Source organism: Coturnix japonica, chromosome Z (assembly GCF_054131305.1).
Source record: "Coturnix japonica strain WE chromosome Z, WE-NBRP24, whole genome shotgun sequence".
NCBI lineage: Eukaryota > Metazoa > Chordata > Aves > Galliformes > Phasianidae > Coturnix > Coturnix japonica.
In genome coordinates this window covers 68,269,232-68,294,153 of record NC_140702.1, presented here as the reverse complement: position 1 = coordinate 68,294,153, position 24,922 = coordinate 68,269,232, and the positions used below count along the sequence as shown (strand labels likewise).

The window sequence follows — 24,922 nt, the reverse complement described above, 5'->3', positions numbered from 1 at the left end:
AAAGATACTGCTGTTCTGCAAAATCACTGGTAACACAAAAATGATTTCACTCTGGCGTTATAAGGCAATATTTTGATGTAAGTCAGCAAAGCCCAATCTTCCTTATATAAATGGCTTAAAATAAACTGTGGGCATCTTTCTTAAATTTTATGGCTGCTTTAATTTCATGACACCCAAAGGCTTGGTTGACCAAGAAGAGCTCCAACCATTGCTCAGTAGCAGGTATTTCAGCACTCCCTTCACTGAAGAAATCAGTAAATTGGGTAAAAGCCAAAATAAAATAAAATAAAATAAAATAAAAGTCCTCCTCTACCTGGATTTGTATAGAAAAAAATCTAATGACAAAGGAGTTAAACAGAATAATAACAAAGGCAATAATGTCTGAGTTTTGTAAGAAAGAGGTTTCAAAGGAGATCCAAACCGCAGACTTGTATTCAGTCTTGCTCTTTCTTGCTTTTTCTTAAACAGTTTCATTATAAGTCTGAATCTGAGTGGCAGCTCCATATTGCTAACCAGTTTAATTATTAGTGCTAGCAGGCTGCAGTCTCAGGCTTGCATTTCACTGAGCTGTTCAGGATCAATACTGAGCCTTGACAGAGGCTCCAGCTTCCATTTACTGGTGCTATTTACTGAGAATGTGGAGATCCTAATTTACACACACGCACAGATACATACACACAAAGAGCATTCACTCCTGTAGAAAACTTAAGGGTAGTGCCCTTATTTTAGGAGACAGTCAGGCGAGCCACAACTCCCACAAAGTTATTCCCAGTCTGTAATGTTTTCCATCTGCTAGAAACCAATGTGACACATATCACTTGTGAGATGTTTATTTTGGGCAAGACCCATAAGGCGTAAATTCCACCCAAATTGAGTTTTAGGCAGATTAACTTAGCGTCAGATAGCAATCAGATTGCTTTGGTCCTAGCAAACCCATTTTGTGAAGCTTCACCACATATACCTATGGTGAACTTCCCAGTCCTCCAGATACCTTGATGCAATCATGACTTTGAATTTCAGCTTCCCAGAGAATACCACCATAGCTCAGACACAGCCAGAAAGCCTTTTCAGCCTTGCCTGAATGGGTAGATGTGAGGCATGCCCTGTACTAGGGCCTGTGGACATCTGCATGAGTCATCCAGGGCCAGACAGACACAGTTAGTGTCTGAAGCGCACAAGCAGGCGTCAGAAGAACTGGGACCAGGGCAATTTTCTGCCTGAAGGGATGTACAGAATGTCCGTGCTGGGAGAGATGGGAAAGGAATGAGCTTCCCTACGTCAATCTGAGTAAAGCATGCATGTAAAGTGTGCGTGCAGGACCGCAGGATTCCACAGGTGCAAAAGCCACAGAGAGACTGAATCAAGTTTAGCAATCCAGCAGGACCCATAGGGTCTGTATTGCTGGTCGCTGGATACCCTCCTTGTTGTTTTCTCATATAATTCTTTTTACTTTTATTTTCTAATTCAGCAGTTGTCTACTTTCGTATCTCAGAAAGCAAAGACTTCCTGTGACACCAGAAGTCCTGCAAGGGGAGTCTAACACCTTCTCCAATGATAACCTTAGGCCCTGACTCTGCAGTCTCCTCTGTTCTTGCAGGAGAGCTGACAAGACAGTCAGAGCAGCCCTTCCAGCTCTACAATCTTGAAATAAGGAAAGAAAAAGAAAATCAACCAACCAAACAAAAAAACCCCACCACATCCGTGCACATGTATCTCCCTGCTCAGCACTGGTTATATATCTCTCTATGTGTCAAAATCCCTTCTAACTCCAGAACTGCTCCTGTCACAAGGACACCATCGTTTTGAGGAGTGCTGTGACTCATCTTCTCAGCTCATGAGATCCTGGGCACAATCCTGGTGACAAAGGGCAGAAGGATGATTATGTACACATTTCATGTTGTGTACAGAAGCCACCCCATTGAAAACACAAACAAAGGGAACAAAATGTTTCCTTGACATCATGCATAGGCGAATACTGAGTTTTCCTTTGTCCTTCAGGCTCAAAACCCAGGTAGGAAGCAAAAGGAAAAAGCAGTGGAGGATTCTCATTAGCATAAGAGGCACTAAATAGGACAAATGCCTCCTGCTCCCTTCATTCCCACCTTTATCCAGTTGCACTCATCTGTCAGGTTGCTCAGCACAGAGGTGAATTTCACCTGAAGAGAGTGAAGCCTTCAACATGACAGCAACACTGTAGCCAAAAATCCTCCTCTAAATGCAATGGGTAACTGAAGCTGGAAAGCCTTTGTATATTTGCTAATCAGCATCTTATTTTTAGAGGCATAAAGTACAAAAGAATCTGTGCAAATAATTAAACACCCTAATTCTGGATTATCTCTGATTAATGAAGAGGAAGGCACAGAATCTCAGGAGCCTGGGAATGCTGGGCTGCGATTATGTCATAATTGATCTCTATTGTTTCTAGCTGAAGTTTATCTATCTCATTTTCCTGTGATTGTCTCCTCTCAGCTCCTTATAAATTAGATCCTACTATTAAGCAACGATCATTATGCTTTTCCTGAAATACAGTCTGAGCACAGGGATATGAGGGAATGCAAAGTGAAGGAATCCTAACCAGGAGCTGACTGCAGACGTATGTGTTCTTTTAAGAAAGGGGCTATCATTCCTTTATTTGATTCCACTTCTGCCAGCCTGTTGTGATGATTATAGACACCTTTGGGGCTCATTCTTCCACTTTTGTAAGTGAGGTATTGTAGTGCTGCAGTTCCCAGCATACACTGTATGGATCCATGATGGTTTGTTGACCTTCTAAAGATTCTACAAAGGAAATGAAGGACAGCTGTCCTGTTGTCAGGGCTGGCATCCCTCATGAGTGTTCTGCACCCCTTCAGGGAAACAACAAGGGCTTTGCAAATTGATTAAAAGCTCAAGAGTCTTTAATAGTAATGAAAGAGGATGGAAGCCAGAACTTCTCAGATCTCTTCCAATCTGTTCTAAAATCCTCCTTAGCATATGGAAATTACTCTTCCTCCCTCTGAGTCAATTTGCTTGTAGCTAAGAGTGTTAGCAATACTTTCCCCCACTCTTGTGATGCATGTGACCCTTTGAAGTGTTGATCATTTCTGCACTCCAGCATATGTTCATAAATGCACCTTTCTGCCCTAGAATCTTTTGTAAGAGTTCAGACACTGTGAGATTCTTCACATGGCACTGTAGGCCAGAGAAGCAGTGCCCACATTTCTCTGATGTTCAGAGGAAAACACCCATAGAACTACTGGTAAAGCAGCTTATGATACATATTCACTGTAAAATTCAGGTTTCAGTGGTGGCAAGATGGCAGTCATCACATGCAGATCTCTTCCATTTCCATTTGTCTATCAGAATGTATCTCATTCTTTGTCAGACCAAAGCTGTTTAGAGTCAAGACAAGCTCTGAGCAGTCTCTGAAGTGATGTAAGACAGATACCTTGTGTGTTTGAAGCAAACCCTACAGCTGGCCTGTGGTGACTTGCAACAAGAATGAGAATCTTTCTGCTTACTTTTGCTCAACTCCTCACTGTTTTCCAGAACACCAGAGAGAGGAGCATTCCACATTATGTTTAATACAAAAAAAAAGGAATGTCACTTTCACACAATAAGTTATAAAATTGTGCACTGCTAATATGGGAAGCTATTAAGGTCAAAAGATAAGTGGATTCAGAAGGTTCTCACTAAGTTTGTGTCCACCCAAACTATATGCAAGCAGCATGAAACTTCTTGATGTAGCTTTGCCTCAAGAAGTCCTTGAGCTGCTCATGGCTGGACTTTGGGAAGGAATAACCAGTTTTTGTTACGCTTTCTGCATTTCCTTTTATATCACCAGTTCTGAGGACAGAATAGGATACTTAAATGGTCTGTCACTTGTACCCAAACAACCTTTCTTATGTTCTTCTTTTTCTTTATCTAGGGTGTGCATTTGTGAAATACTCTTCGCATGCAGAGGCCCAAGCAGCCATCAATGCCTTGCATGGCAGCCAGACAATGCCGGTGAGTAGCCCTGTACCATGAAAAGCAAGAATGGGGCCCATGGCCTGTTACAGGAGGAGGGATGATTTATGTACGATTTGCTACTTATACTATAGGAAGATGGCATATGGGGCCTTGGGTGTGTTTAACTCATCAAAGGAAAGGCCAGGATGATACTGTCATTTCATTAAAGCACAGGGTGGCGTTCATTAAAGCAAGGGGTGATATGTCCTGTCACCAGCAGTTTTGATGCACTGGGAAAAAAAAAAAAGACAGTCAGAGATGCCAAAAATGTTGAGTCAAATTCACCATGAGCCACTTAAGTTTCAGAGTGATGAATAAATCACAGATTTGTACCTAAGGGGTTCTTTGTTTTCCTTCCACAAAGAGTCTCTACCTCTATGTGAATTTTCACATGATGGCAGTAGATGCTAGAGACACATCACAGAGATGTGTCTTCTATGCTATTGCATAAGAGGCTACCTCAGCATAAATGTGGTCTTCTCTATATCCAGCATTTGAAAGACCACCTGGCAAACTACTGAAACTCCCAGGAAATGTTTGAGGGATCGCTCAACTTGGGCTAATGTCTTGTGATACGAGGTTTCCAAACTGATAGTTTGGGAAGTGGAAATTAAAATGCAAATGTATTTTCTGTGAAGAATGATTCTTGTACACTGCCATGCAGACCTGGAGGAATGTAAGTCATTCCATTATCAGCACAGAAAGACAATCTAGTCCAGTATGTTTGGGTTTATTTTAATAGCTTATTACTTTTGTTACTAATTATTCACAGAGTAAATAATGGAGGGCTAAGAAGCATGCTGACAACTTGTAAAGGGTACAGGGATTCTCGTTATTAAATATTTAAGGTAGCAAAATCTTCTTTTTAGTAAGGTCCTCTAATCTCAGTTCATGAGTTTATCCTAATAATATTAAAATTGGCCTGGCAGATGGGTAGCTTGTCTCTGGGTCTGTGTAGAGGTGGAAATTGAAAGTTCTTCCCATGGGAAGAGATTTTTGATAAGAAGTAGCAGATCATCAAATCTTATTTTTAGAACCCATGCTTAGATAAATCATGTCAGAAAATGGTACACATTTACTAAAGAAGGTATTAGATGGGGTATCCACTTTTGAATTATTACGATGAAGACTGGGAAACTTTCTAGAATAGAATGACATGCTGGGCTTATTGCTAATACCACATTGTGAAATACGAACATCTTTCCTGGAATAGGTCAGTGAAGTACTATGTCTTAAAAACTATCACCCAAAGTGATGGTGTCTGTAGATGACGTCAGTAATTGTAATTCCAGGGTATTTAGTATCACTAGATGGTGTATTAACATGTCAGTTCCAGTCCCCTTAGAAACTTGGGTGACATTGATGAGAGCAAGACAGCGAAGAAAGCAGACAAAATCCAAGAAGAGCTGAAGATTTTATCTAGATCTACGATATCCAAAATATTCTTCCTATTGTCAGCACTACTTAGATAAGAAGAAATACCCATTTTGACCACCTTGGAACAAATTTTTGTTCCATGCTGCTGAAGTCAACAGAGGATGTGGAAAAAAAAAAAAAAAGAAAGAAAGAAAGAAAGAAAGAAAGAAAGAAAGAAAGAAAGAAAGAAAGAAAGAAAGAAAGAAAGAAAGAAAGAAAGAAAGAAAGAAAGAAAGAAAGAAAGAAAGAAAGAAAGAAAGAAAGAAAGAAAGAAAGAAAGAAAGAAAGAAAGAAAAGAAAAAAAGAAAAGAAAAGAAAAAAGTGAAAAAATATGGGAATATGGCCTTTTCGTCAGTTTTTCATGGGACCATTATTCTTGTTCACTTATTTAATCAAATACTTGCTCTAGAATAACCGAACACCTGGTTCTTAAATAACCAAATCTGGGTATCCAAAAAGCGCTGCACTTTAACACTCACTAAACACATCCCAGACTCATAAATTTGAATGGTTTGACAAGTTTCCATGAATCAGCTGAACCTCAGCAGCACTCGGTGCACATTCTATCAGTTTGCAGAAAATGCAAGGAGAAAATTATGTTTTGACCTCTTTGTTTTGAGCTCAATTGTGTGACACTTCCTCACATTTCCCATGAGCTATTATCACGTACACAGACAGCTACCATGGCTCAACAGACTAGTGAGGACCTGTCGAAAGTCTTGACACTTCATCAAGACACTGAACACACAGTGCTTTTCACAAAGAGCCTCAAAACACTTCGGACACTTGGAAAGACATGGGCCAAATTCTGCAAGTGATCGCCGCTCTCATTTTCATGGTGCTTCGGGGTGTGCACGCAGCTTCATTCAGGGCTTGGGTGTTCACAGAGAAATGCAGCCACCTCGTGGTGAGATGGTGATGTAGGCCTCGTCCTTGGAAAGGAGGGGTGCATTGCTGCCATCTTCCTCCAGCTCCCCCTCCCATTTCTCTCACCATTAGGACTGGCCTCATTTGTCTGACTGCGATGCCAACTCAAAGTTGTTCCTGTGGTTCAGCCAATTTAAACGTCTCTTGCCTTGTCCTCGTGTACTACCAACGGGGCATCCATCATCATTCTTGTCAGGTCTCGAGCCGTTCATTCCTGCGGCAGACTCCTGTTTCTCCACAGCTGTCAGGATTATTGCTCTACTGTGACTTCCTGTTCACACAACATATGTTGCCTAATAGTTTCAAAAGGCAACTTTCTTTTATGAAAGTTTTTTTCTTTCTTTTTTTTTTTTTTTTTCTTTTTATTAACCTTTCCTTGGACAGGTGCCTGACTGTCATCCGTCACAAGCCCACTTCTCCATGCAAGGCTTTGTTTTCTCCTATGGGCCCAACAAGCAGGTATACAACTTTCAAATTTAAACACAAAGCAATTGCTTTGAGAAATAACTTTCCCAAAACCCCTTACTTCTGAGCAGGCCCGAAGTTCCTTCTGTATCTACCTGCCAAGAGTGCTTTATTTTTGGGTCTTTTTAAATTATATTGCCTATCAACTCATCGGCTTTAGAATAGTTTTATGCTTGACCTTCATGTCCTCCCTTGTGAGAGATCATCATTTTCATGTACTTCTGCATGTATTTTTAACTATAATTTGCCCTTTACCTTCAGCTGTGGTTACTCTGTCCTTTCCTGTATCTCTTCCTCACCTGTAAGGGGCACAAATGGGTCTCTTCCCTTGTTTCTCTTCACTTCTTCATCCAACTCTTGTCCTTAGCAGCCTTATTCACCAACGAGAATTCAGCTACCATTTCTGAAGTGACGGTTTGCAGATCTAACTTCTCTAGTGAAGAACTGACTCCTGTCCAAACTGAAATCTTGGCCTGTCTTTCCAGCATCTCCTACAGGATGGATGTCTAGCTGTCAGATCAAGCTCAGAATGTATAAAACAGAGCTCTTAAACTTTTCCTCACAAACTGTCTCCTCTCTCCTTCACCTCCATTTTCAATCACTGTGGACAACATTATCATCCTACCTGTCAGTCATGCTCCTACCTAGGCATCATCTTCAGCTCAGTTTTCTCTTTCTCTCCTTGTCTTCACATCCAGGCGACAGCCAATGTTGAAGAGTCATTCTGCACGACACATCTAAGATGTGGCCTTGTTCGCCCACCCACACAGAATAAACCCTTCTCCATGCATTATCACTCACACCAAAATTTCAGTAGTGTTTATGCTAGTACACAGGGCTAAATACTATACTACTTTTGCATATCTTTGACTATTTCATACCATAGTGCCTCAGAAATTCTAGTTGTTATGAATAGATTCTGTAAGGATAAAACAGTACAGTTCCCTTTCGTTAATTAAAACAGAAATCACTTTAAATAATTAAAATGAATATCTCCATAATGGCATTGGACTGAATACTTCAGGTTGGACTCGTCTTACCTAAGACATCTAAAAGTTTAGGAAGTATGAGCTTGTCATCTAAGTGCTTGTCATCTAAGTTTCTATTACAGTCAATAGAAACAGATACCTCTGGAGGTATTATATTTTAGAGAAACAGATTTTAAAACCTGTCAAACCAAAACCCACATAGAAGTGTGCTTTTCAGCTAATTCTAGGTGTCAGATTCCCATGGTCTCTCAGATCCAAAATAGTGGTTGCTGAAGTGCAACTGAGAATGAAAAAGGACCTTCACTACTTTAAAACAAAAGCAAACACACTTGCTTCGTGCAGATGACTGGAAGGACACAATGGCCTTTGTTCTCTGTGATGGACCCTTGCCACTTGAAGTCCTTCGGGTTCACTGCCACCTCCAAAGTAACCTTTCCAGAGCTAAAAGCTTTGGTAACTCTATCCCAAATCACACATCTACTAGTCAGATATTGATGCTGTTCATATGTCCTTCATGTCTAATGCAAAGGGAACTGAATCTTATTCTGGGTGTTTTCTGACCATTTAAAGGGACACCTGACAGTGGCCTTTCAGTGCCTGAAAGGGGGCTGAAAGGAAGAAGGAGACAAACTCTTTAGCAGGGTCTGTTGTGACAGAACAAGGGGAAATGGTTTCAAACTATAAGAGGGGAGATTTAGATTGAATATAAAGAAGTTTGTTACAGTAAGAGCATTTAGGAACTGGAACACATTGCCCAGAGTGGTGGAGGATGCCCAGTCCCTGGAGATATTCAGAGTCCGGCTGGAGGTTTCCTGGTTCACTGCAAGTTGGACTAGATGACCTTTAAGGGTTCGTTCCAACTCAAACAAGTCTATGATTCTATGATTCTAAAGCAAAATGGGAGTAAGAAACCAAACATGCCCTCATCTGTTTCCTCTGATACCTAATTATTTAGATGCCTTCTGAACTTGCCTAATGCTCCAACTCTCAGTATTATATTCATTCCGTATCTCTCTTATCCATGAATTTTGAGACTGTTAAGATCTCCAAAACAACGTAAGGTGGCTTCCACCATTACACAAGCTAGATACTATTTTGTTTTGCTATAAAAGTCTTTGCATCAGCTTCATGAAACCACAGTATTTCTTCTGCATCCAGGCAGTAGCATCCCAAGTCTATCTATGCCTGGCTGAAAATCTTCCATGAAAATTACGTTTTGGATGGAATCTTTGGTTTTGTGTAAAGAAAGAAAAATGTGAGACTTGGATACAAGCACTGAACAGATGTCTGCCTCACTGAGAAAGATTCAGATTAGCTGAACTTTTAAAAACAAAACAACAAAAAAAAAAAAGTATTGCAACCCAAAACTTTGCTAACTTGGGGACATCCATTTATATATTTTCTGTGCAGTTCATCAATGATCAACAGAAATAAGAAAACCAACTTCAAATCTCTGCTCAGTAGCCATCTGTATATAATCATGCAATTCTGGCTATGTTTTATTAGACTACAGACTAATTGGATATCTAATTATTGCATTTGTTGTTGGTTTTTTTTTAATCGATCAACAAAATACAAATGACAGTGTACCATCAACAAGGTTGGCTTTCACCTTGTGCCCACCACAGTCCTTCGAAGTGCTACCATGGCAATAAAATTGCCAATAAACACAATTAATAATCAGACTAAGAGGTTCTCTTATTTCTTTACACAGTGTAACCTTTCATACTGTTAGAGATTAACATTGATGTTTCTTTTTTAAACCTATTTAGTTCACGAAGCGAGAGTGATTTAAATATAAGATAATTTTTAAAATGCCCCAAGAAACAAGTGCAATTGTCCTCACGTAATGTGGCCCTGTTTCAGACTCATGGCAAATGGGGCATCAGCTGCCATCTTCCTTGTATGCTCAGGCCCCCAGCCAAAGAAACCAACCCTGGCTCACAATGATGACTGCTAATGTAATTGCTGTGCATTCCTAGAGAGCAGTTAAGGTTTTGCACAGCACTGTGAAGTTAACTTCAGACACAGCCCCATTATGGAAACTGGTTGAGCAGCTGTTTTCACCCCCATCAACACAGCAAAGGAATATTTAGGTGAATTAGGGATGGAAAAGCAGGCTGTAAGATTCTGCAGAAAGAGCACTGAGCAGGTGGAGGAAAGAAGGAAAATAGGCCTTCATGGGCATGATGAAGTTGTAGCCCAGGTGCCTCGCTTGCAGAGTGGCAGAGAAGCAGCTTTTATTATGCATGCATGCTGGCACCAAAGCGCTGAGTCGGCAGAATCTCCCTGGGAGGAGCAGCGTGGCGGCTCCGGTGAGTGGGGGGCCACAATGCTGTAGATCAGCTGAGGTATTTTTAACAATTATTTTGATATAAACAGCTCTGAACTTGAGGAGCTCCATGTAAATGGGAAGCAGTGGGGCTTGTAATTAGATTTGTGTACACTTTCATAAATTGCTGGGAAACATCAAAGCTGTGATAGAAGGCGGTGGTGCACTTTATTTCCTTCTTCTGTTCTTCTGTTAATTGAATGGTTGATGTGTGGATAGGAAGTGTTGGCTTCGCGGAGTACTATTTACAGACCCGCTGACAGCTGCACTGTGAAAATTAACAGGAACAGAGCAGCCTCTGTCACAGCTCTTCCCATGAGGGACTTGCTTCAAATTGGATCATTTCTTTCATAGGAGAAACTTTCCTTGTCTCTCCTCCCTTCTTTGCAAATACATGCACATGCAGCTGCACAATCCACTTCTCCCTCTAGGCTCGTGGCAGCCCTTAGTACTCAGAAGGAGGGTTTGTCTTTTCCACCGTTTGGGAGACCCCACTTAAACCTTGTAGCACATTCCACCTCCAACAAGACAAACCTTCAGGAAGTCGATAAAATTAGTTGCTTAAGTAAATCTAGGAGCTGAGTGGGCACAACCACGGCGCTGTGTTTGCATATCACGCCTCTACGGGGGTAAGCTCTTCACCTTCCTGAAAATTCTAGTTGATTTCTATTCCATACCAACTCTGTGGTGATTCATAACAACTGCTGCTGATGGAAATGTAGTTATCATTGGCCTTGCAAAGAATTTCACTGCGCTAGGCACCATAAAAACTGATTATGGAATACCCTCCACCCTTAGTGGCTTACCAACTAGGGTTGAGGCCAGGGTTGACATGATGAACATCAAAGTATTGTTTAAAACATAAAACTTTGGGATCATCTCTAATCTTATCATACACACTTCTCTTGCAGTTAATGGATAGAGACTGATCCCTCAGGGGGACATCTGTCTCTCTTATATAATTGATGATTTAGAATAGACACCAAAAATGGCTGCAGTTAGGTCATTTGTAAGGTCCCCTGAGGGCTGAGAGAAGTGAAAGAAGCAACAAGAGGCAGTACAGTGAAAACGAACAAGTCTAACACACAATTGACCTGTAGATTTAGCCAGTTTGTAGCAAAAATCATAGCAATTCTTGTTCCTAATCCTAGTAGATAGGTAATAACTGGTGGATGCAAATTTTTAAATCTACTTAAACCTGGAAAACATACAGTTAAGAACACCAAGCTTGAGAGTATCAGTTCACCACCTCATTACCCAGTGGCATCTTCAAAATATCTAGGTAACATAAACAGAACTCTAGACAAGTGCATAATACAAATAGACAGATAACTCCTGGAGAAAGTTGATGAGTCCAGCATGTAAAATGCTCCATATATTTTTTTACTGGATCTGCCTTAAACTTACTTACCCAGGGTCATAACATTTGGAGTGGGCTGTAATCAGTGTAAGTCCATCTCCTTCTCATATTAATAAAGAAGGCTGAAGTTTGATTTTACACTGATAATGCTGGAGGAATTGATGGAAAAGAGTGGAGATGCCAATTCAGATTGTTTGTTTGTTTGCTTATTTTTCTTTTTTCTCTTTATCTTCTGTCTTGTTAAAGAAAATGTACTCCAAGCAGTAGCTTTCTGTAACACTCTGACTGGCTTCCTTAACTTTGGGCCAGACACAACACACCCATTCCTATTATTAAAAATTAATAATGAATTAGGAGTCTGTTCATAACTCAGCATCAACAGACCTAGCCCTCCTTCCAGTAATGAATTGTTTCTACTAATAGGCTACCTAAACACTGTTTATAAAGTCATGTGTTGTCTGTTGGGATGAAACGAGACACCTAGTACCTGGATGCTAAATTGCAGTCATTCCTTCTACCAAAATGCAATGATTCCTGGTATCTCAGGCTGCTTTGCCTCAGGACGGCAGGTTCTGGCAACAGACAGACTAAAGTTGATAGACTATCCTACCCCACTGCTGCCACCAAGACAGCTGATTTCATATCCTTTGGGCCAGCAGTGTCCCAGTTAACATAATTTCCTTTAATAATTTCTATATAAAATAAAATCATAGGACTGCATTCCCTCCTCCTCCCTTATTCCATAAATGAGCTAATAAATCACAAGTTTCTGGGTCCCAGAATAGAAATCCAGGCAGTCCTGCTGCCTGACAGGGGGTATGAATCATACTGGCACTGAAGACAGCCTTTTGGGGCTGGAACACTCATCAGAGCTGCTTTTCTTCTCTGGTCACATCGCCGTAGCCACACAGGCATCTGGCAGGACAGTGAAGAGACCTGTGGGACGTGATGGGCTTCAATAGCCATTTCCCCCAGCCTTCCTTACTCTGTCTTCCTTCTGAATCACAGAATTCATTGCTTCCAAATGGGATGAGAGAGATAACTGCTCATGAGCTGCACAGCCTCACCTTAGACAAAGGAAGCTAATTGGCACCATAATGCCTCCTTATGGGTCCAAGGGAAGTTTGGAAATAAATCAACAGCTGCAGAAGTGGCTTGGGGAAAGCAAGAGCTGGATGATGCTGTAGTCCAGCGTTGGCCAAATCCTGATGCTACAGTGGCCCCTGGGAGGCTCACCACTCTTAACATTTGTTTGAGCTGGATGAGATTAGGGGCTGGGAGGAGGCTAAAATAACTCACAAGTGCTGACCTTTCTGGGAGATCAGAGCCATTTACATGGTGTAAAATGCTCCATACACATCAGGGAAATCCCCCATCTTCTGTAGGGTACTCCATCTTCCTGCAGTAAGGATATGCTCTTCACATCATGGAGAGGAAGGAAGGCACTCCTTCCTGCTCTGCCTGCTATGAAGAGAGGTTCATTCCTCCTCTGTCTGTCCTTCCTTTTTTTAAATTATTATTATTATTATTATTATTTTGTTTTGATTGGTTGGTTGGTTGGTTTTTTTGTTCTAACCTCATTTAAAGAATGGGACCGTCTGTTTTATTTAAGTGGTCTCTGGATCAACTTTAAATCGCTCTGAATGCTTCTGCATGTTATCCTTTAATCCACTTCCTTCCCAGCCCAGCTCAGAAGTGTGATCTGGACTGATAACATTCTTGTAAAGAAGGCAGGGAGACTGTAGTAATGGGCAGACTGCTATCCCTTTCAAAAACACAACCAATGTGAATTGATTCGGTATTTATTACCCAGACTGGTTATGCAAAGATCAGAATGAAATTTTAAAGGACAAAAATGCGTCTAGATCACAGCAATAGCTTTCAGATATGACCCTCAATCAAAATCAGCACAAATTCATAATTGGAAAGCATCTGATCGGACACTGATGTCTTTGCCTCAGGTATTCCCTGACAAGTGAGAACAGGCAAGGGAGTTTACCTGACTTCTCGTCCTAAAGGTCTATGTGGTTCTTGCAGAGAATAATGCTTGCTAAGTGTCATCCAGCAGAAAGAAGATAGGTTTCAGCCCTGGTGGTGTGGGAGGCAGTATAGGTGGGTTTTTCAGCATAAACCACCTTCTTGTCCCACCAAGCCTTACTGAGTATGCACCAGTTTACCTTGTAGTTTCAGGTGATCACCTCCTTCACCCCTGTAATGTATGGGTAATGCCTCCTTGCAAGCAGAGGTTTATATCAATAAATGACCCTACAGTTGTACAGTGCTTTGGGGTCTTCAGTTTAAATATGCTGCAATAATGCAAATTCTTCTATCAAACAACGTTCTTTACCGCTTCAACAGTCCAAAATGATACATCATGACTGTAATGCCCAGTTATATGCAGACTGTTTGCAACACAGCGCAGCTGCAGTGCTTTTCTGTGCCACTTGCACACTAGCATTGCATCTGAATATGATGATAGTGTGCTGAGACAATAGGCAGTTCACTTTGTGGCACTGGAATTATTCTACTCATTTTCTACTTTTTCTGTTGGAATCAAATGAGAGGTATTGTATCTTCTAGGTTGTCATCATTCCAACATTAGCTTTAATAGGATTCTATACTGCAGCTACCATACATTTTCTCAATAATAATAATAATATTTTATAAACAAACAAACAAACAAACAAACAACTATGGCAAGTCAATATTTTTCATTCCTAAAATATTTCCAGAGAACTACATATTCGTGAAGAGTGAGCTAAAAATGCAATCTCCTCCAAACAATGTTGCTCTTAGTGGAAAAGAGAAACTAACAAAATTTTCTTTTGAATTTGGCTTTGCTGTTGATTTTAGGTTTTTTTCCTTAAAATAGCAAAATCAAAAACAAATTAAAAAAATATTGCTTTTGTATTTCTAAATAGCGGGAAATAATTTCTAGTCTGCTGGTATTATAACACCTTAAGAAGGTAAATGATTCTATGATTACTTTCATCATCCAAAGACTGAGCTGAAAAATATAGAGCTGTTCAAGGAATTCAGCTTTGAAGTTTAGGTTGTTTGGGCATCTGGCTTTGATCTGAGGGTCGGACTAATACCTAGGTTATATATTGAGTTCTTTTTAATTAGAATTGGGTACAGTGTCACCAGGAGTCAATGATTCTGTTGCCCTGTGGAAAGCAATAACTTTAGCTGAGAGGGACACCTGCTAAATAGTGTATGGGCAAGTAAAACCTAAATCAAGCTTCCACTCCAAATAAATTACTGCTCTGGAGACCTGTGAAGGGAGGTACCTGCAGCAACTCGCTGCTAAGACATTGCATGAAGAATCCCCTCTACCAGGGGAGCAGCATTATCAAAGGGTCTGTCACTCCAGCTCTGGATTAATGCCTCCTTTCCCCACTCTGTCTTTGTCACTCTTGTCTCAAGTGTGTCTAAACCAGCTCTCAGGACCGTACAATGGAAATCGCTCCTAGTGACTGCTGTCCTACTCATCTTTCAGATGAGACACAAAATTGAAGCCCTGAGTACAGAAAAAGATAGCATATTTCACAAGCGGGAAGGGATGTTAGTCTTGGTCTTCTGGCCATCTTCCAGAGTGGGTAATTACATCTCTACCTAGCTCAAATTCCCTCCGCTCTACAGTTTTAATTGGACAGTAGTTTCTTTCTCACTTGTCTAAAATCCCATTTGGGGTCAAGACACTACTAGCTAATTCAACAGCTACTTTATTTCAGTAAAGCTACACAGACTTCCCCCCCCCCAAAAAAATCTAGTTTTGTTTTCAAACTTAGGACTCGTTTTACCAAATGTCCTGATCTGACAGAGCCCAAAACAAAGAAATCCTTCCTTGACTTTCAGCCTAACCCTGTGTGGAAATACCACCTTGAATGGCTTGATAAAGATCAACATCCTCCAAACTCTGCTTTGCAGTCATGAAAAGAATGCTAAGGCAAAATGTCCAACACAGAAATCCTATTCACGTGGTAAAACTTGCAATGATAGTTTGATTGCCCAACTGGGAAGTATCTAGCAGTATCTATTAATTTGAGTATTTTACCTGGTGCGCATGGCTGATGTTTTGGAAGGTACTTAATGATACCTGCACAATCAGAGCTTACAAGAGCTTTATTCACTGGAATTTTAATATAACAAGCCCTTTTCAATTTTCTTTGGCCCAAAACCTTTAAATGGCACCATTTGAGCCAACCATGAAATGAAAGTCCATTTCTATGAGATGGACATTCCTGCAGTAAAGTGCTTATGTGGAACCTCCATAGTATTGAGGTGTTTGCATGCCTACCTCCAGTAAGCCATTAATTAAGCTTAAAGAGAAATATGATCTGAATGGCTTTGGTGAATTTGGTCCAAATTCATCAGTTTTGCAAATAAAAGATGTCTAACCATTTCTAGAGGTAGGTAACCTGAGTCAGAAAAGACACGTAGGGCTGACAGGTAAAGAAGACTCAGGCAAACATTCTGCAAGGAAACATTTTCACAAAACTTCTCCTACGAATATTGTCCTAGGGAAAGCAGTGTTCCCTCTTGCTGTGCAGCATTATTTGGTCTGCTGAAAACATTGTAGACATTATGTGTACACTCTCCATTTGGAGAGCCATAACTAATGGGAACCAGTCCCAACAACCAAGGAAAAGATTTGCTTTTCCTTTGCCTTTAAATGAAATATCAATGGATGGATATTTTATTTTTAGTTGAATATGAAATTTCACAAGTGACCTGTCAAGTTCCCATTTTCAAGAATGACTTTATTTCACAAGTCAAGACAGGCTGGGAAATTAGTTTTTCCCACAGAGGACTCTGATTAGGGATTACAAAGTGAGTGTGGTGCAGGGTGATTTTTCCTCCATCTTTTTCCTCACCCTGCCAGCCTAGAGAACATCTGACTGCTGACTAAGGGGAGCAATTCATTACCGCACACGGGAGGGGGACAAGAAGTAAGATAGTCATATTAAGTAGAGTTGCTGGCCCAGGAGAAAATTGGGAAAGCATAATAATACTTAGCCCTTATATTATTCTTTTCATCAGTAGATATCAAAGCACTTGAAAAAGGAGTTTGATTTGATGGGAAAGGAGATAAATGACAAATCCAAGTAGCCTATTGCAGAGGTACCAGCAGGAATGCTCACTTTCATAATAGGCTCTTTTGACTGTGGCTCTGCAAGGCAGAGAAATAAACAGGTCTTTTCCTTGGTAAAATGCAGATTAACACAACTCTCAAAGTATATTTCAAGCAATGTTGACTTACCTACTGTAACTCTTATGGGGGTTGTGGAAATGTAGTGTCCAATACAAGAACTGGAATGCAAGGGAAAAGCTTCTGTATTACTGATAAATGACCAAGTAGACAGGACCTATTGCCTTTGTCAGCGGACAACAGCTGATTTACACAATGGTTTAACTGCTCGCGGAAGCAATAAATAGTCCACACGAAGGGCTCTGCAGTTTCTACTCTGGTTGAAAATTGGGCCCATTCTGTGATATTTCTAACGTTATCCAGTGGATTATGCGGAGTCACTGGAGTAGAAAGCAGTCTTCCAGCTCTGTTAGAAGAAAAGAATTGTTTGTCTCTGTTGCTAAAAGTCCTGCAATGCATGGCCTGATAGAGTTCACTGGCAGATTTCCTTCAGGCCATGTGGAAGGGCTGCACATGACAGATCAGATACAGTAAACATCAATCCCAAAGTTAATCTTCATATTCAAGAGCAGAGTCTCTATTGGCTACATGTCTTTAAATGCGTATGTGTGCATCTCATTGCAGCATGCTCTATAGAAGTGCTCCTTTTTCTACTCTTTGTAGCGTGCTGTAACTTGTTTCTGTTTGCCAATGGCCTTTCCACCCTGTGTTTATGATAGTGGTGTTCAAAGAGGCCCGAAGCCCTGCTGTGACAGGCAACCCAGAAAAACATCTCATAAGAGGCAGTCTTAGATCCCATTGGGTCAAACGGCTGCTGTGCAGTCACTACAACTCACATCAGGAGCAAAGAACACTCCAGGGGCAAGAACTTCATGTGGAGGTTACCGATATTTTCATGATGCCATCTACAATAATAGCTTGGCTTTCAAAAATGTGAGGGATCAGCAATTTCCTGAGGTATGTCTCCAGCCATAAGACTTCCAGAGCAAATAGAGATAGAAAGAAAAGGGAAGGGGAAAAAAAAAACCACCAACTTATTTATATTTCTCCATCCTGTTAACTAGAGAAGGTTCCATTTTCAAAACCCATATGCAGAGGTAAATACTTATTCCCCTTACTCAGTCCAAAAATCCTCCATGTTGCTTTGTGCTGACCGTGCTGCAGCTTTGCTGTACAGCAGCAGCTTTGAACAGCCCAATCTGCTGTGGACCATTGCCTCCCTCCAATACAGCTACAAATAGGTTTAAATCATTAGATTCAGGTTACCAAACAGTCTCTTGGATCACAGTTAATTAAATGAGTGTTGAAATCTAATTAAGGACTGGTCCAGGTGATAATTAGGAGGAAATGTATGCATTAAAATATTCATTTGTCGATGAGCTGCAATTAAGAGTGTGATTTGGGGAAGGATCGATAACTACATCATCTGATGTAAAAAAAAATAAAAAAAAAAAAATAATGAAAAGTTGCCCAGCCTTGAGCAGAAATGCAGAAAAATCTTGGCTGGCTTTCTTTTTCTTCTCCCTTCACCCCTGTGTTCTGTTTTGCTCTCATAATAACTTCTGAAGACTGCTCTCCACCCTTGAATAGCGCATTCATCTCTCCCTACCTTTGTTTTCCTGAAGCACTTCTTTCAGCCCCTTGTTCTTCACCACATTGTTCAAGTGGGTTATAGATTTATTAGAGAAAGAGTAACAGGTCAAAAAGAAAGATTCTGTGCCAATGAAAATCACTTCTTCCCGGAGCAGGTGGCTAATCCAGGGGAACATCGCTCATTGTGTGGCCTTAGATTGTTTTATGTTTCAGCAAGTTAATTCCTCAACCTGTTATTCATAACTGAGGATCTGGAGAGGCTACTGAATATGCAAAACTTGGACTTACATATATGTACGTCTGTAGCTGTAGTTTACTAAACTATTTACAGTTTGATACAGACCAGCTCTGTTTTCCCCGAGACTGTATGCAGGTACATAGATGTGTAGGTAAGAAAGTTAACTACACTCTCTGTGCAGCCCCACAGAATCCCACTCCACCAGACAAAAAAGGGCACTATGCCCTAGACCAGCTTTTCTGGCACAGAGCTGGTGTTCCCCCCATTGCCACAGCCAGAGGCTGAGCTGGCGATCTCCCTGCTGACTATATTTCCATCAGTGAATACCAGTGTGTCAAAAGGGAAGTGTACCATGGGAGCGCAGTGATTTCAGCTGCTCTTTTGTCAGTCTCCTGACAGCTCACCTGCCCATCTCCCCAGACCTGGTGGCAGCCCAGCTCCTGAGGCAACTGTCTGCCTGCTGTCAGGGCTGCTGCCAGATCCCCCTTCCCCGCATCTGTCTTCCCCCAGGGGGACCAGGGTGTAGGAAATCAAGCAACCCATGAAGTGAGGATGTCCTTGAAGCCAGCCAAAACAATATCAGTGCCTGCCTTCCTAGGCAGATCTATTTCTTCCCATCTCTAACTCCTACCAGAAGTTTGAGAGTTGCAGTTACTGTTCTTTCATCTCATTTTGAGAAGGTATGGGATTTTGTTCATTCCCAAAAGCTCTACATTTTTCACAGACTTCTGTATCCAGGTTCCATAATCATCAGTAGCTTTGCACTAGCACTGCCTGCAGACAGAACCCAAATATTGTGAACTGGCCTGGATTTAACAGTGCTGAATAGACACTGCTTGTTGATGGGACTTATGTCCTATGCAGCAAACTGATCCTTGCCTCTAAGAACAGGGCTTTCTCACTGAACATGGAGGTTGCAACACAGCACAGTATGGAAGGATGATTTGGCTCAGGGGTCTGGAATGCACAGAGCTAACAAAGTCCATCAAAGTAAGTCAGTTCAAAATCCCACAACATGCATCCATCAAAGACTTCTACTTTTTCCTGCACCAGTCCAAGTCCTCATCCACTGATGAGAGCTAACAGGCCAGAAGCTTTTCTAAAGGTTGAAAGAATAAGGCAACAGCTTTTGCAGAGACAGTATTTATAACAGCCTGCAAATGTGAACTTCGGAGGAAAGTAGGAACAGCTGGACTCAGCTGTTTTCCCTCCAGAGTCCTTCCCTTCCTATACTGTCAGCCTCTTGCAAAAGACCCCATCCAGTAGGCCAGAGAGGTTGTGTGGAAAAAACATCAGTGTCAGCAGGATCCTACACTACCAAATCTATGTGCGATATATGGATTGCATGAGCTGGTGTATATCTCCTGGCTAATTCTTTTCTGTATCTCTTGTTTTCTGTCCTGCAGGGAGCCTCTTCAAGCCTGGTGGTGAAGTTTGCAGATACAGACAAGGAGCGTACAATGAGGCGCATGCAGCAAATGGCAGGACAAATGGGCATGTTCAACCCCATGGCCATCCAGTTTGGAGCATATGGCGCCTATGCACAGGCAGTAAGTATTGACATTGGCTCTCTGCATGTTTACAGCAATAGGGAGAGCACCCAGATTGCACAAAAACACAAGTGAGCAGAGAGACAACTGACAAGCAGAGGAGGAACCATTAACCAGGCCTGTGCAAGACACTTCTTGTGGGATGATACACCGCTGACTCCTCAAAACAGTATGATTTAAGCACACTGGGAAAACACTTCAGCTATTTAAAACAGTGTTGTAATATCAGGTATCCATTCCTAACCTGTCCCCTGGACCTCTGGGACAACCCATGACTGAACAAGGAGCTGTGCTCTGGGCATAATTATGTATTTGATGCTTTTAGCATAGCTGGCTTTACTTAGGCTATAATTAACAGAGAGCCACAAGACAAGCAACTTGGTAACTTGGTCCCTTTGTCACATACTTCAGAGAAAAGCAGGGTGATACCTGCAGCAGGCAGATACAACACTATCAGGTGACTCTGGATACCTTTTCCAGCACAGATGATTAAACAGAAGCATTTGTAGGCAGCAAAAGTATACCTAGATGTTTCATCCATCTGGTGATAAAATATGACCCTCTTGTGCTCTGTACTGGAAATGTGAGCAAGAAACCCATTTTGAAAAATAATATCTTCCTTAATCAGAGAGACTTGCCTTAGGTAATACAGGTCCAATTCAGGAATCTCTCCAGTGTACCTGTAGTCCCTCTGCCACATTGATCACAGTGCCAAGCTGTGTTGTCTGTATATTTAATCCTCATAAACTGGCATCATGGATTTCCCATCCCATCCACACTTTCTCTCTCTTTTTTTTTTTAAATAGAGATCCTACAAATATCCATCATTTCTTGAGTGCCATGTGCTGCTTTGCTGAGCACTTGGTACAGCTCAGCGTAGCCCTCATGTGGGCCATGAACAAACATGAGGACATACTTAGGGAGCTTCACAGATGCTCCCACTCTCCTGTTACTACTCTGGACCTTTTTAATTCTCTCATTAAGCAATTTCATTTTTTTTCCTTCTATTTTTTTCCCTGTTCATTTTGTTATTCTCAAAGACAATAGAGGCCTCAGCTGCCTCTTCCTTGGTTCCCTGCTCTCCTCCTCACAGTCTGAAGAGCTATCCCTTCCCTATCTCAGCTGTGTTCAACTGCCCTCCAATCTGGGCAAGGCTGTAGGAAGGGGAAAAAGACAGTAAATCCCAAATGAGCCCTGGCCAGTGGCCAGCAGCCTGTCAGGTGGGTGCAGCACTTGCTCCCCCATGTACCAAGGGAATAAACAGGAGGGGAACTCATGGGCAGCTGAGGATACACATCTGCAGAGGCTGTCAGGCAGAAGATCTGACTGCAGAATTACACTACAGGCATTGATCAGGCAGCTGGAAAGGTAATAAGGACACTGCTGTCCTCGTACTCTGGACATCTCCTCTTAACTGCGCTCTTAGCTACATTCATTTTTAATCTAGAGTAATTATTATAATTGCCGTTATAAAAGAGTCAGCCCAGAGTTATAGGGATACAAAAGAGGATGAGGTCTGCACCTTTATACCACAAAAGTTCTTCCCTCTATTTCTCACTAGGCAATACAGGACATTTTGAGGATAGGTGCTTGAGTGAGGTTTTATCTCTGAAGAAAGACTGAGAGCAATTCCTGGGTCAGCTCCTGCTTCCCTTGAAACCAATGAATATTTTTCCTATTGATTTCTGTAAAAACAGTACTGGACCCATATTCTTTTGTTTTTATTCTTTATTCTTTTTTTTTTTTTTTTTTTTTTTTTTTTTCCTGCTGGCGAGTATGCAAATAAGGGGGAAAGAATAAATTTCAGATCTTGGACCATTGGATATGACAAGCTAGTGATACCAATTACCCTGGGGACTTCAGAGCTTTCTAAATGATGGGATCACATTTCTTTGTGGTGCCTGTACACCCAGAGCGTGCTCAGATGCTGTCTCTCAATCAGCATCCCTATCTATGTCTCTCCCTATCTGCTTCATCTCAGAGTCTCACACGAAAGGAAAGGAAGGGAGAGCCGAGGCTGTGTGACGTTCCCTCGGTCCCGATTAATCCACCTTGGACTGCTGGCTCTTAGATATCAGGATGATTGGCACCTTGTAAATGCCAGCAGGAGATGGAGAGATCGATAGTGAGAGAGTGACTGGGGGAGGTGGGGGGCAGTTTTATTCAGCCCAAACTGAAGTTTAAAAGCTAAGGCAAGTCAAGAAAAGGGAAAATGAAACTGAAAACACAAGTGCAGGGCAGTGGTGACAGCTGATGCCACTGCCACCAGCAACTCGAGTGACCTTGGGGGAGTCATTTGACTTCCTAGACTTATGTCCCCATCTACAAGTGAAGAAGATGACCAGATTTGTTTATTTTCCAGTCTCCCTCAGGGACATGGCTCCCTCTCATGCCATTCCTCCCTTTTCACACACAGACCTGATGACAGGGCAAATTTAAGAACTGCTTCAGTGCTTCACAGTATAGCCAGGAATACCATGAGACATAGGCTTTCTGAATTGTAGTCTTACCATGTCCTCCCAGATATCCCACTGCAGTCCAGCAGTGACTGACATCACCATAAAAGAGTTCCCAAGCAGTCCTACTGCTGGTTAACAAACAGTTTCTAATGGCCATACCCATGGAGGAGGTTGCATTGTCCCAGGGTACTGGGCACCTCCCCAGAGAGGCACCCTCTGCCCATTCACATCACTGGGGCTGAATTAGCTCATACAAAAAGGTTTCCATGTGTCAGAGTGACCAGTGCAGCAGAAACCCTCATGGTGCAGTTGTCTGAGATATTACCAGGCAGCTCTGGATTTACAAATTAAGCAGCATCGCTGGGGAGAAGTGGCAGGGGTCTCAGTCCATCAGTATTTGACTGACAGTTGTTAGTGTGCTACCAAGACTGTTCTGGACCCAAGCTCCTCTCTAAGTTCCTTCTTTTGCAGCTCAGCAAATGGCCATGTCATGGTTCACTCCCCACTGCTGCTCTTTGCCAAGCCCCAGATTAAGCAACCTTAACCTTGATAGCAGCAACGGCCTTATGTCAGCCACACCACTAGTCCTCAGGTTCAGCAGCCATATGGCCTCAGCTTCAGATACAACAGAATCAGGAAGGAAAGGGGATTCTCCTCTTCTCTATGTGTGTTTTTTTGCCTCCCCATCATGTACCACCTGGAAGAAAAAAACAAAAACCCACAACCAACAGGACAAAGCTTGGCAGGAACTTCGTGAGCTGTTTCAGTAATGCAGAAAGTCACACCAGACCCAGCTCACCTCTTCTGTATGCAGCTCAGAGCAAGTCAGCTTTCATGGCTCCCCAAAGCTCCCAGAGCCCCTTTACTAATTTGTTTCAGTTTGTTTGGGTTGTTTTTTATCCCCCAGCAATATCTTCACATATTCATCTAGCTTCTCTTTTTTTTTATGAGGCAATTAATTATTTTAGCTCACTTTTGTTTAGGGCACCAGCCCTTTTTATGTCATATTACTGTGGATCGACATCAGCTGGGTGTAGGTAACTGTTTCTGTAGTCTCAGTGAGGCCACAGGTCTGAACTCAGCCTGTGGAAGAGGCTGATGCTGACTGGCACCAGCTTTGCTCTGATGCCAGATGAGGCACATTCTCCAACTGGCACAGAGCATCTTCTCAGACTCCATAAGGTGGCCAAGCCTGAAATCATGAGCAGTTAAAATAAAACCAGACTATGAATTGTAGTCGTATAGTCCAAGCCCAAATATGCACCAGTGGCAAAAGTTCCTCCAACTCTTCTTTCTGTGAAGGAAATAGCGAGAACTTAGCAGCTGTCTTCAGTCACTGTTGATCCACCATGAACAAAAGGAAACATGCAGAGACCAAAAAGGGTCGGGGAGATGGGAACAGAGAAGAGAACACCAAGAACAAAGGAAGGAGCCTTGGAAAATGACAGATAATGTATAAATTATTTAATTTTTAAATTATTTAAAATAAGATCAAAGTCATAAATCAAGTTTACATAAAAAATGGGGTGGGAGTGTTAGCCACAGTCTCCTGGCCAAATTCCAGCTGTGGAACTGATTGCTTCCTGCAGCAGGGGACAGGCAGAGATTCAGTGAGTGGAAATGGACAAACTGGGGACAGGGGAAGCACAGATAATAGTAACATTTGCTCTTTGGCCTGGAACAAATCCTTTTCCTTCAGTAAATCCTAGCTCCCCTCACTCTGAAAAAGTGCAAATGGCTGCAGCTCCTGAACTGCAGACAGCAACTGCAAGGAATCTGGGCACATCCAGCACAGTGCTTACCTCAGGGCAGTGTGGCAGTAGTCATCCTGTGATGCTGTCCATTACAGCCCAGCCGCCCACCTCAATCACCCTGCCCCAGCTCCCAGGGAAATGAAAGGGCATTCTCATGAATGATCTGAGGAGGTGCTGGAGGGAAGAATCATTTTTTGGACATTTTTTTAATTCATGGTGTAAAATTAATTTGTAAAGATGTTTAAATGAAATCATCTAGCCCTTAAAAAACATGGAAAAATTACTTTGCATAGACGGACAATCTTCTATGTATAATTGTTATTACATTTCAGTGACCAAAATAGGGTCATATGTTTGGTAAATACTGCCAGTTATGCAAACCAGTTATTCTGATTCATTCCAGAAGAGGAAGCTATTTTGAACCCACAGTACTTTGTAGCAGGATGAATACTTCATATCTGATTGTCATTTCCCTGGTAATTCAGATAAATTGAGCAGCAGGGAATGAACCATGGCATGGCCATTTGCAGATTTGGGCTGCATGTACTTTTATATTTTGTTCAGTTTCTTTCTTTTTCCATGGTTCTCTGAAGTTACAAATCCAAACCATTGTGTATCAGTATGAAAAACACTAAGACATGTGAATCCAGATGTTGCACTTTTTTTTTGTTTGGTTGGTTTTATCTTAATAAAATTT

The 24,922-nt window shown here is 41.7% G+C and overlaps 1 protein-coding gene across 24 annotated transcripts in view; it reads left to right on the top strand.

Annotated features, from left to right (window-relative positions):
• The window catches only part of CELF4 (CUGBP Elav-like family member 4), a 714,329-nt gene that overhangs the window by 601,729 nt on the left and 87,678 nt on the right, over positions 1 to 24,922 (top strand). For all 24 annotated transcript variants that reach the window (XR_014939851.1, XR_014939849.1, XR_014939852.1 and 21 more), the window contains exons 5-6: positions 3,908 to 3,987; positions 19,869 to 20,012. Coding sequence is in view for 19 of the 24 variants with exons in the window: in XM_085530178.1 (XP_085386304.1) it covers positions 3,908 to 3,987; positions 19,869 to 20,012 (224 nt within the window). In the remaining 5 variants the exon portion in view is untranslated. The remainder of the gene's footprint in view (positions 1 to 3,907; positions 3,988 to 19,868; positions 20,013 to 24,922) is intronic.